General features: G+C 53.1%; 1 protein-coding gene across 1 annotated transcript in view; it reads right to left on the bottom strand.

Annotated features, from left to right (window-relative positions):
* Nucleotides 1–205: 205 nt before the first annotated feature.
* Nucleotides 206–12,682, bottom strand: part of PPM1L (protein phosphatase, Mg2+/Mn2+ dependent 1L) — a 199,635-nt gene continuing 187,158 nt past the window's right edge. The window contains exons 3-4 of the mRNA XM_044670928.1: nt 9,625–9,786; nt 206–552 (exon numbers count right to left, since the gene is read on the bottom strand). Of these exons, the coding sequence (XP_044526863.1) occupies nt 206–552; nt 9,625–9,786 (509 nt within the window). The remainder of the gene's footprint in view (nt 553–9,624; nt 9,787–12,682) is intronic.

Raw genomic sequence — 12,682 nt, 5'->3', positions numbered from 1 at the left:
CCGGGCCTCTTCCCGGTGGGACAAGGCGGGAGGGGCTGCGGCCGGCCAGGGGTTGGCCCTGACCAGGGCCGCAGAGGAGGGGCCGGAGGGGAGGGGGCCGCCCGGATCTTCCGTCCCAAAGCTAAGGAGTTTTGCTATTTTCTACCACACCAAAGAAAAGCAACTTGTCGAGGGTCCTGGTCCGAGGCGGCGGGCCGCGGCCCGCTCACTGCTCGTCCGTTTTGCTGCTGTTTCTGAACTTGACCACCATGACGGTGATGTTGTCGGGGCAGCCCCGGTAGAAAGACTGCAGCACGATGCTCTTGGCCCCGAAGTGGGGCTCGTCCAAGCGCTCCTTGATGAAGCGCACGGCCTCCTCGTTGCTGAAGGCGTCCCACAGGCCGTCCGACGCCAGGATCATGAACTCGGGCTGCAGTTTGTCCAGGTCGAAGGTCAGGATGTCCGGGTCCGGGATGACCACGTTCAGGTTTTTCAGGGGGTAGTCCCCGAGGGAGCGCGACATGGCCAGGATTCCCTGCACCCGCCACGAGCCGTTGAAGCTGATGAAGCCGCCTGAAAAACAAGGACACGGTCAGCCTGGGGCAGAGGGGCCGGGCTCTTACGGGGCGCAGAAGCCCCCCGGCCTGGCCCAGGACGCCACCTGCTTCTCACAGCGCCCGGGCAGTGACGACCCTCGTTCTGGGCTTAGAGAAGCTCACAGAGACTCGGCGGCCTGCCCGAGGACACACGGCCACCCAACGTCCGAGGCTCTCGGGGGGCTGGTACGAGCCGGCCGCCCCGAGTCTCCAGCAGTTTCTGATCAGACCTCGCTTCTTCGGTGCTGGCCCCCTCTGAACCCCCAATAAACGAGCATCTCCTGGCCAGGGAGGCGCCGGGGAGCTTCCTCTCGGACCCCAAATGGCAGGGGGCAGAGGGGGCAGCGGACCTCATTTGTGATGGGGGCTAAGGCTGCCGGGGGGGGCCGGAATGCTCTTTGCCCCACTTTCCTCAGCTGTAACATGCACAGAACCTTCTCAGAGGGGCTGTGGGGGTAAACCGGGGCGACACGTTGTAAAGGACAGCCACGGCCGCTGTTACTCCTCCAGCCGACCCTCCTCTTTAAAACAAGGAGGCCTCCAGGGGTCCTTCTGGTTCCAAAGCGGCAGCCCTTAGTTTTCTCTTTTGTAAAATGGGGAGCAAAATATCTGTCCTACATGATGCATGTCCAAGGGCTGCTGGGAGACTCAAGGGAGACGGTATCTATGAAGCACCCCATTATTGTCTGACGGGGGGAGCCACTAAAGATCTGTAGGAGGGAACAAGAAGATCAAATAACTCAGTGATTCAGGAGGATGACCCTGCCTGGGGAGGAGGTCCATGGGATGGGGAGAGTCTGGAGGGAGGAAAGATGGGATGGGGAGAACCTGGAGGCAGGAGGTCCATGGGATGGGGAGGGTCTAGAGCAAGGAGAGTTCATAGGATGGGGAGGGTCTGAAGTGCTGGGGGTAGGAGTGTGTGGGTCAACTGCAGGCACCTGAAAAGAGGCAGAGCTCGAAGGAGACACCACTTGCCCACTACAGTTGGCTCTTCCCCAGTGACTGGCATCCTAGTCTTTCAGGGTGCATTGGGGCAGCTGGGTGATGGGCAAGTTGGAAAGAAATAAATTAATCACTAAGAGTGACCCCAAAACAACAAAGCAGCCTGCTTCGTGGTTTCTTAATCCTCAGGAGAGACCAGAGGGGATCAGTGCTAAGCTGCTCCAAATACAGATAATTCACAATTTTGTTGGGTTTTCCTCTTACACAATCTGTCCTGTGCCAGCTTCTGCATGCTGAGACAAAGGGAAGTGAAGCCCAACTAGGTTCCTTTAATGAAATTTATCTATCTCTGTTTCCTATGTGAAGGAGACTTCAGAAAGTGACTGGGCTGACAAGACTAGGGAAAAGGCATCAGATGAGAAAACAATGTGCATAATAATTGCATTCAATTTCTGGGGACTCTCATATCTCTAGAGAATCACATGAATAGGGGCAGCTGGGTGGTTCAGTGGATAGAGAGCCAGGCCTGGAGACAGGAAGTCCTGGGTTCAAATTTATTCTCAAACACTTCCCAGCTGTGTGACCCTGGGCAAGTCACTTGACCCCCATTGCCTAACCCTTACTATTCTTCTGCCTTGGAGCCAATACACAGCATTGATTCTAAGACAGAAGGTGAGGGTTTAAAAAAAAAAATTACATGAATAGACTTATACTGAGTCCAGTCTCCAGGGACCCTCTCCCACAAGCTCCTGGCCTCAGAGCTCCAATCTTTTCTCTTCTACCTATTCCTTGTGATTGCAGGGATTGGAGTTGAAGGGGCTTTAACAACCCCTTCATTTGACAGATGAGGAAACAGAGGCCCCAAGAGGGGAAATGAGTTGTCTAAGGTCACGCAAATACATTAGCAGCAAAGTCTGGATTTGTCCTCTTATTCCCCATGCAGTATACTACTTGCCCATGGTTAGTAAGCTAAGGTTAATTTAAACTAGTGGTTCTCAAAGAGTGTTCTGGGAGACTACAGGGGTCCTGAGACCCTTTCAGTGAGTCCATAGGGTCAAAACTACTTTTGAAATAATACTAAGGTTTTAAAATTTCAAATACACTAAATGTTGATAAATATAATAACCTCCCCAAACAAAAGCTTTCTGGGGGAGCCTCAGTAATTTTTCAAGAATGTAAATGGGTCCCGAGACCAAAGTGTTTGAGAACCACTGAGTTTTTATTTTTCTATTTATTTTTTAAACCCATGGCTCCTTGGTGGAAGAGTGGTAAGGGTGGACAATGGGGGTCAAGGGACTTGGCCAGGGTCACACAGCTGGGAAGTGTCTGAGGCCGGATTTGAACCTAGGACCTCCCATCTCCAGGCCTGGCTCTCCATCCACTGAGGAACCACTGAGTTTTTTGTTGGTCTAAAAACCAGAAAGAGAGAAAGCTAAGAAAAGGAACTTAATTCAGTGGGAGAGGCCACTTGTAGATTAGGAATGGCCAAGTGCTTTGTGATCTTAAGACACTCCTGGGGTTAGCCAGAAAAGACAAGAAATGTAGGTGACGACCAGAGACAGCCGGCAGATTGAGGAGAGAAATGAAGAGTTTTTGAGACTGAGAGCCGCGGCGTAAGGCATCGGCAGAATGTTCTCTGGCAGAGAGACTCTCGGGAAACTCCCCTTCCTCTCTTTCTCCTTCCTCCTCCCTCCCTCTCTTCCTTTCTTCCTCGTAGGCCGCTACGAGAGAATACAAACATGCCCCACGAGAAAGGATCCGACCTTCTTTCCTTCTTTTCTGGCGGAGAAAGAACTCCACCTGCAGCAGGTGGATGAGACAAAAGGCACCCGAACCAGATGAGCCGGAGGAGGCGGGGAGAGACTTGAGAGAGAGAAAAGAATATCAGCATCCCGGATCCCGCGTGGATCCTGCGTGGATCCTGCGTGGTGCGTCCTCGAAGGCTCCCTCAATCCATGAATGAGACAAGCAGCTTTTATTACGGACAAAGAGACATCTAAAAGCCAGTGGAACTGCGGGGGGGCAGGAGGGGAGGGAAAGAACGTGAATCACGGAACCATGGAAAAATGTTCTAAATGAATCAATCAATTAAAAATAAAAATTTAAAAACCTACTACGAGTATGTAGGGTCAAGTAACACAAACTCCTACATTTTTCATGCCTACATTTAAATAAATAAATACATTAAATAAACCCACATCTAAAAGAAGCTTTTATCTTGCAGCTGCTCTGTGCCTGCATGCCCCAGAGGAGGGCAGGCCCTTCCTCGCTCTCAAGGCGGGAGCAGAAGGGGGGCTGCTTTGGGAATGCAGGGGTTGGAAGGGCCGGCCTCTGCCTCACTCTGCCTCGGACCTCTGCGAGGCCTGGAGGGCCGGACGAGCTGCTCCTTGACGAAGGCGAAACCCACCAGGCTCTCCCTACGGAGTGCCAGGACAGGCCTCGGCCGGCGAAGAAAGCCCTGCCCAGGGCTCCGAGCCTTGGCTGCCACGGGCGGCCCCTCAGAATCTGGTTTTTAAGTAAGCGAAGGAAATGCTAAATGGTCTCTGGGGGGAGCGAGGTGCCAGGAAGGGCCCTCTGGACGCCGGACAAGAGAAGGGGCCCCGCTCTGGGGCCAGCTCGTCTGTGGCCACCAGCTTGGCCGTGACAGAGTTCTCCGTGGTCCGGCCCCACTTGGCTGACCTCCCGCAGGGGCCGCAGTGTCTCCGGCCAGCCAAGGAGAACTCTTGAGGCTGGTCCCGTGAGTGGCAAAGGGCAGACTTTCATCAGGAAGGTGTTCCGGCATTAGCCAACTAAAATAGGGAGGAGGGGACTCGGAGAGAGCGCTGGACGTGGGAGTCGGGAAGACGAGTTCAAATCCTGCCCAGTAACTATCTACTTCCTGGTTGTGTGACCCCGCAAGTCACCGAATCCCTGTCAGCCTCAGTTTCCTCATCTGTAAAATGAAGATGATACATCTACCTCCCTGGCTGTGGGCAGACTCCAGTGAGATGGGAGCTGTAAAGTACTTCCCCAGCCTTAAAGCACGGGATAAATGCTTGTTTGGGCTCTTCAAAGGCCTTCAACATGGCTGAGGGAGCCCGAGATGCTTGGACTTTCTGCAGGTAGAGAGAAGGCGGACGGACCCCGAGGACAGGCGGGGAACGAGCCACCCCAGAGCCAGGTCTACCGGGCAAGGAAGATGTGGCCAGGGATGCCCACTGGTCAGCGAGGCCCGAGACTCAGATTTGGAGAAGGGGAGGTTCCAGGTCCATCCTCCTTAAGTGAAGGGCCTGGACCCAGGCCCCAAGGCAGAGTGACAAGGCCGGGTCCTGGCCTCCAAATTCTGGACTCCTCTACGGTCCCATTAATGCCTCTAATTCAGCTCCCCCCACAATTTGGGCCCAAGACTTTGTATCCCAACCTCTGCGGACGTCCCTGCATTTACTATGAAACTACGTGTGTTCTGTTCTACGTGTTCCACAGGACGGACTGCTCCGGCCCAAGGACACAGCGGGGGGCCAGGCCAGGGAAAGGCGCCCCCCACCGCGGGGCAGCTCGGCGCTCCCTGCTAGGGTCCCTCCTCAGCCCTCCGGGAAGACAAGCTCTCCAGGCTTGGACACGTGGAATTTTCCACTGTTTGGAGAGCTTTTCCTCTCCCTGAGCCAAGAAGCGCCAGTGACGAGGGAGGAAGCATCGGACTGCGAGGGCTAACTGTCCAGGGCGACCGGCCGGCCGGCACCAGGATGAGCCGTCCTTGGGACACACGAGAAGGGCAGTTTCTAGAGCTGGCCAGCGAGGATGAGGCCACAGAGCAGGGCCGTGGCTGTAGCTCTTACGGGCTGTGAACAGCGAGGGATGGTGAAGACCCTCCAGGCTGGGGATGTCCACCGGGGAGGAGGAGGTGCCCCGAGCCTGGCCGCCTGGCAGCCGGGGAACGCTCGGGCCCCCTCGGCTGGGGAAAGGCGGACGCTTTCCTTTAGTGGACACAATGCAAGGAGAGGACTTCAGCCAACCATCCAGCGGGTGAGCAGATGTGTAAGACGGGCCACGATGAATTGTCCGCCCCGGATTTAGGCACCGGCTGTTTGGTCTTTGGCCAGATAGCTCTATGAGAGGCCGCCTTCTCAGCAGGTTAATGGAACGCGGCTCTTATCGACATCTCTTGGCTAAAGACCAAACTGCTAACGTCTGCAACAAGGAAGAACAATTAGAAATTTAATTCATTATAGCCTCAGTACTAAGCTCTAGGAATAGCGTCATAAAGAATTAGGTATCCGTAGACGCATTTTATTTTAAGTGTTTCTCCTCTCGCTGAGCCTGCAAAGTTGGCAGTGGCCTGGCCAGCCCCCTTTTGGAGATGAGAAGTCGAGTGACTGGCTCACGGTCATCCAGCTGGCCAGGGCCAGGGCCGAGTCTCCAACTCAGGTCCCTCGACTTGAAAACTGCTTCTCAATGCACTGAGTCCCACCAGCTCCTGGGTACGGCGGATATACATCGTGGGAGAGGGGACAGGCTGGTCAGCAACTATTTAATAACTGGCTCGCCAAGGAAAAAAAAGTGTCCAAGACCCCCCTTTAAGTTTAAACTACATTATTCACATTTTCTTTATTACTTTCTCAAGTGGAGACAATCGACAAAACAAGAAATCAAGCCCTGCTTTATAGTGTTTGCACGAATCCTCATTTGGAGGATTAGGATTAGGTGATTGAGTCTTAGCACCCACGGGACGACTCTATGCCTGCACATAGGGTGGGGGGCTGGCTTGGGGGTGGGACCAGGCCTTAACAGCCCCTCGCTCTAAATCCTGGACGCTACTTTTTCTTCCATGTTTGAGTCTGGTTTTGTTTTTTTTTAATTTTACAGAAAGGAACACGTCTTCCCCCGATCCTTAACAGCAGCCTCTGTGGTTCTTCTCAGAGGGCTGGACGTCTCTTTGCCAGTCCTGAAGTATCTCAGATCCCTCCCTACATCCGGCTCCTTGACTCCTGCTCAGGACAAGCAGTGACCTCAAAAAGTCCTGCTGGGACGAACCAAACAAACCAGGCAACCGACCCAGAGACTTCTCATGCCGTGTTTCAAAGACTAACAAAGGGGGGGTAGATTGAGAACATGCATGAAAACAGAACAAAATAAATAGATTGACAAACAATCCACCACAAACCAAACCATTTTATCTAAGGTTTCTCATAAAAAACAGCTTCTTGGCCAACCTGCTGGTTTAACATTTGGAAAAACTGAACCGGGGTGCTAGCCCCCTCATGGGTCTGCTGGCTATTTGTTTTTAGAATTCCCCATTTGGGAAGTATTAATTTCCGCATTTATGGAGTAAAGGCAGGGACGCTGGCCAGCAGAGGGAGAAAAATGACCTTGGCCTCTTTATTTCACTTTTGCCTGGCACACAGATCTGCCTGAGCAATTATTCCCAGAGGATCTTGGGGCCCAATGGAGCAAGTAGTTCTTTTGGGGGTTCAGAGACCCCTCCAATGTGGATTTCAGGAGAGAGTCTCGGGGTTCTGGGAGTCATGAGACGTTCTATCCAGATGTCAGAGGGTTCCTGAGGTTCCTGGTTTTAGTGTTAATCTAGGGGCTCCCTGCTCAATTCTGTGGGGTGATTCGGGGCTCGGACACTCTCATAAACGAGCTTTCGGTGCTCCCCCAAAGACGTGTGCCCTGGTTGCAGGTGTCACCCAGCCTCTCTTCTTTTGCACAGTCAGGGCCACATCTCCTGCCCCGGGTACATTTCTTACCCATGTGTTCCTTTATGATTTCCCTGGGCACTGCTCAGTGCTTTATGTGAATTTAAGACAGAGTGTGCCCAGCCTGACGGAGGGTAATGCTCCACTGCCACTTTTCTATTTGGTTTGTCTGTGGGATTCTGTAAATCTGTTTATTTTGTTCTGTTTCCGCTACTGCATCGAATGCTCTTTGCCTGAATAAATGATGTTCTTTGGCTCTCCGTGACCCCAGTTGAGGTTTTCTTGACCAAGAGACTAGAGGGCCTTCCCATTCCCTCTCTGGCTCTTTTACAGACGAGGAAACAGAGGCCAAAAGGGTAAGTGGCTTGCCCAGGGGGCCACAATTAGGAAGTGTCTGAGGCCAGATTTGAACTCAGGAAGATGAGTTTTCTGAATTCTAAGCCCAGGGCGCTATCTACTGTACCACCCAGCTGCCTCTGTATATAGTAGGGGTTTAATAAATACTTGTTGGAGTTGACTAGAAAAGCCATTTGGAAAAGCCAAATGAATGACGTCTGACAGGCCTACGACATGTTACACTCACAGGTTCTGGCAAAATCTTAGGAGTGTGTAGCTTTTGCCTTCATCAGCAACAACAGCCAAGGTCTCTCCAGCAACCAACCTCCCTCCCTCCATTCCTCCCTCTCTGTGTCTCTCTGTCTCTCTTTCCCTGTCTGTCTGCTGGTCTATCCATCTGTCTGTCTGTCAGTCTATCTATCCGTCAGTCTGTCCGTCAGTCTGTCTATTTATCAATCAATTGATGGAGATTAGTGATGACCCCAGTTTCTGAGAAGGATCTAAACTCTCCACTCCACGAAAAACCTGACCAAGCATTTCATCAAAATTCCTCCTGCTTCCAGGCAGTCACTGAAGCAGGATTTTAAAGGAAATAAAGAGCTTTGGGGCTCCGCACTCTTATTTGCTCCTTTGAAAACTCCAGGGTTTATTAGGCTCTTGGCGAGAGGTGGATTTCAGGAAGCTCTGAGTCCATCTAGGGCTTAACCCACTGCCCAGGGCTGAGCTGGGTAGTCTCAGAGTAAGTCCACGGAGGCCATTCGATCTCCAAGGGCACAAATGGAATATGGATTGAGGGAGGCCTGGCTGGCTGCCCACGGCACTAGGCAGAGAGTCAAAGGCTGGGCAAACAAATTGGGGGCTGGAAAGTCTTCATTCTAATAGAGCATAAATCAGCCCCCATGAAAATGGCGTTAAGTACCATGACAAGGCCCTGCTTTGAAAGGGCTTATGATGGATGTGCAAGCCAGGATTTAAAACATGGCCTTATTCCTGGAGGAGTTTTAGCCACAGTATTGTATAGTGGGGAGAGACAGAGACAGACACAGAGGAGAGGAAGAAATAGAGAGAGACACAGAGGAGAGAGAAAGGCAGAGACAGAGAGAGAGAGAGAAAGACAGAGAGACAGAGACAGAGACAGAGAGAAAGAGAGAAAGAGAGAGACAGAGACAGAGACAGAGACAGAAAGGGAGAGACAAAGAGAGGGATCAAGATCTGCCCAATGGAATGTAGGAGAATTGTGGGGCAGTAAAATAGACACAAGATTTGGCATCAAAGGACGGACCCCTGGATGCCCCTTATCTGTTTGATCTTGGGCCTCAGTCTCCTCATCTTGAAGATGAAGAATGGGAACTGAACAACCGTGAAGGTTCCGGTGAGTTCCCCGTCTGTGATCCTGGGACTTAACAGAAACCATGTTTAGCTAAAGCTTTGCATCCAAGGTGGCTGGTTCTAGTTATGCCCCCCAGTAACTGGGGTGATGACTTTTCTTCCTCTCCTTATTTTTACATCTTGGCGTAAAAACCTGGAGCCTAGAGCAATGGAGAATAGCTCTATGCCCCCAAAATTGGAAAAGCCAGAATTCATCTGCCTTTGCCTTCAGAAGAAAGGTTGCAGGGCTTCAGCTGTCTTATAGCCAGGTCTGTTTTCTTTAATAATATCATAATTTCTTTAACTTAATTTTTCCTTAAATTGTTTTTCCTGGACTTGGAGCTCAGATGAGCTGTGTTCACTTTCTGCTTTTGTCCCTTCGTAGCTTTGTGACCCTGGGCAAGTCATTCCTTTTTTGGAGGAACCCCTAAGGTCCTCATTGGTAAAATGGGGCACTACTACCTGGGTATTTGTTTTCTGGGGCTGCTATAATAGCCCCCAAAGAAACTCCAAGTGAAGTGTATTGGGTAAACCTTATGAGTGCTTGTAAGTGTGTCTCTCTCGTGTTCTCTGCTCTGGTTATCTGACGTCTGGTATCCCTGAGAATGGATGCTGAATTTTACAGGGCGGGGAATAAATCTAGAAACGGGGCGACCCAACCAGAAGCACCGATAAAATCCATGAAAGAAACCCCAGAAGCGAGGGGACTTGTCTAAAGGAGAGCTTACCGGCTCTCTTGATCCTCTTCCTCTCCTTCAGCTGGTAAGGCTTGTGGTCGTGAGACAGAGGAATGGCGTTCCCGTCCTTGTCGCACAGGACGCCCCTCGAGTCTCCCACGTTGGCCACGGTGAGGTCCTTGTCCGACAGGAGGGCGATCAGACACGTGGTCCCTGGAAGACAAGGAGAAGGGCTGAGGTGAGGCGTGGGGAGAGGCCAGGGGGAGCCCCAGCTTGGGAGGCGGCGGCGTGGGGAGAGGCCAGGAGGAGCCCCAGCTTGGGAGGCGGCGGGTTGCCTCCCGGTAGAGCGAACGTCTCGGGATGCTCCTGGGCCGGCCCATCGGCTCTCCCCGGGCACGGGGGGGCCAGACCAGGCACAGCCGGGCTCCCGCCGCCCCGGGCTCCCCTCCGGAGGGGTCTGCCTCAGATCTAGGCCCGTACCTCGCCTCGGGCCTCCCTGGGCGAAGTCAGCCCGCGAGGGGTCCGCCCCACTAGGGTCGGTCCTGCTTCTGCCTCTGTCCTTGGGGAAACGGCTTCACCGAGAATCTACAAAGCCCCCCTGAGAGCCTGGCCCGGAGCTCTTGGGCTGTCCTTGGCGGATTCTGCCTTCGTCAGACGGGCTCTCCATTGAGAGGGACCCAACCTGGCCACCTTCCTGCCACGGCGGTGACAGCCCCGCCAACGAGCTCCCACGGGGGGCTCCACAGTGGACGGAGGTGACCCCTCCGGGAGTGACCGCAGACACGCGAGGGCCACGCACGGATGCCACGAGGGGCCTTGTTTCCACTGCTCGGACCCTTCGGTCCTGTGTCTGTGGGGCCTCTCCCTCGGGGCGGGTGGGGACAGCTGGGTGTTAAACCCTCAGAAAACACCACCAGGCGGTCAGACGTAACAGACTTTGCTACCAGCAGCGACGCGGCCGCCCAGGCCGATGGAGAGACGAGGAGACGCTCTGAGCCGCCCGGAGAGAAGCGGGAGCCGAAACGCAGAGGAAAGCCGAGGAGGATCGCCGTGGGAGGGGGCAGGTCTTTAAAAGGCCCCCACGAAAGCGAGTAACACCAATAACGGGGAGAGCCCCGGGAAGGGGGGGAGAACAGGAATCAGGAACCTCGGAGAAGAATTTAAAAAGAAAACACCACAGATGGAGGCCCCGTGCATTGTTCTGCTCACTGCCCAAACACGAGAGAGTAATGGAGAAAATGCAAGTGAGGTAGATTAAACTTTAAAGTGTAACACTTACACTTTAGTTAGGTGGCTCAGTAGATGAAGAGCCAGACCGGGAGATCTTGGATTCAAATCTAGCCTCATTTCCTAGCTAGGTGACCCTAGGCCAGTCACTTACCCCCCCATTGCCTGGCCCTTGCCTCTCTTCTGCCTTTTTTCTTTTACTGATATACTTTTTAATATCTATTATGATACATATAATAAATATATCATGATGGATTCTTTTACTGATACAAGTTTTTTCTTTTACTGATGCTTCCTTAGAAACAGTCCCAAAAAATCGCTTTGGCAAACCTCCCCAATGGGGATCTGACATTCTATGCAGGAGGGCAGGGAGCCCCCCGCCCTTTCCAGCTCCTCTCTGGGGTCCTCGAAGCTGGCCATCGGGGCTATGTGGCCCTCAGGTCAGAATTTAACCTTTTCCCCTTTTCTCACAGTTGTCTGTCCCCTCTGGGTCAGCCCAGACTGGGAGCTGAACCGATTTTCCCAAAACCTTGCGGCCCGGCGCCAAGCAGGGACAGGAGTGGATCAGTGGCTTCTTGGTGGAGGCGGCTTATTTTTAGGGGCTCCTGATGATCTTGGCACCAAACCGTGAGGCTGCGACTCCCGCAGCTATTTTAAGTCTCTCTTGGTTCCAGGCCTCGCTTCCCTGGGAAAACTGGCCTGAGGTGGAGAAGATTCTCCTGAGCCGCCCCCTCCTCCTGGGGGGAGAGCAAGAATCTTGCTTTTTCAGAGTGGAAGGGAAAGGCGTCCCCAAAGCGTAGGGCTGGAGGCCCAGCTCCATTCCTGGCTAAATTCCAGAACAGCCCATGACTAGAGGGTCTCAAGGGACCCCAAGAGCAGCCTCCCCTCTGGGGCCAGGCAGGCTGATCAGCTCAAGGCTGGGGACAACAGGAACAGCTTTGAATTTCAGTAGCACTTTAGAGATGGCCAACCACTCTATAAATATCACAAAATCCCAGGGGGTAGGTGAGTAGGATTCCCATTCTACACAGGAGGAAATAGAGGCAGAGAGAGGTGAAGTGACTTGCTCAGGGTCACACAGCCAGTGTCAGAATCCGCTGGATCTTCACTCATACCCTCCTGACTCCAGGCCCAGCGCTCCATCCTCTGTGCACCTCGCTGCCCCTTAGAAGATGTGGACAAAATCTGCCTCGTGCTCTCTTCTTGGGAAGACTAAGCCATGAGCTAGGTGCCTGGACAGTGTGCTAGGTGGCTGGATCCACAGGGAAATCATGAATGCGTTTTGGATTTAAAGTGGGGAGGGAGCTGCCTCCTCCCAGGGGATCAGTGACAAGCCCAGATGCTGTCCTACCCAGAGCTGGCAGAGGTGGAGTTTGAACCTGGGACAGGCACTTTCCCCTGCGCCATCTTGGGATGAGAGTCCACCCGAAAAGGCGTCCCCATGCCTGGCAGGGGCTTGTGAATCCTGCCCTGGGCATCTAAGGTCAGATGACAAAAAGCACATTTTTTGGAGGATTCAAAAACCGGTCCCCTGTGCCACATGTGGAATCCAGTCAGCCACGAGCCTCAGGAGAACATCAAAACTTTGGCTGTGGTCTTTCCAATGGTCTAGAGACCCAGTTCTTGAGGGAAATACTCAGCAAGATGACTCGGGACCTCCATGGGGCTGGGCCCAGCAGAGGTGGGATCACCAGACAGCTGCCCAAATCTGGGCCATGATAATGGCTGGACTGCTGCTCTGCCAACACTCCCTCTTGTTTTATGAATAAGAAAACTAAGCCTGAGAGATGGGAGAGATGAGGGAGGGAAAGAAGAAGGTGGGGAGGGAGAGAGACAGAGAGAGACAGAGAGAGAGACAGAGAGAGAGAGAGAGAGAGAGAGA

Source organism: Gracilinanus agilis, chromosome 3, assembly GCF_016433145.1.
Source record: "Gracilinanus agilis isolate LMUSP501 chromosome 3, AgileGrace, whole genome shotgun sequence".
In the NCBI taxonomy this organism is placed as follows: Eukaryota; Metazoa; Chordata; class Mammalia; order Didelphimorphia; family Didelphidae; genus Gracilinanus; species Gracilinanus agilis.
Note: the sequence above shows the minus strand (reverse complement) of the source record. Positions and strands in the feature narration are given on the sequence as shown.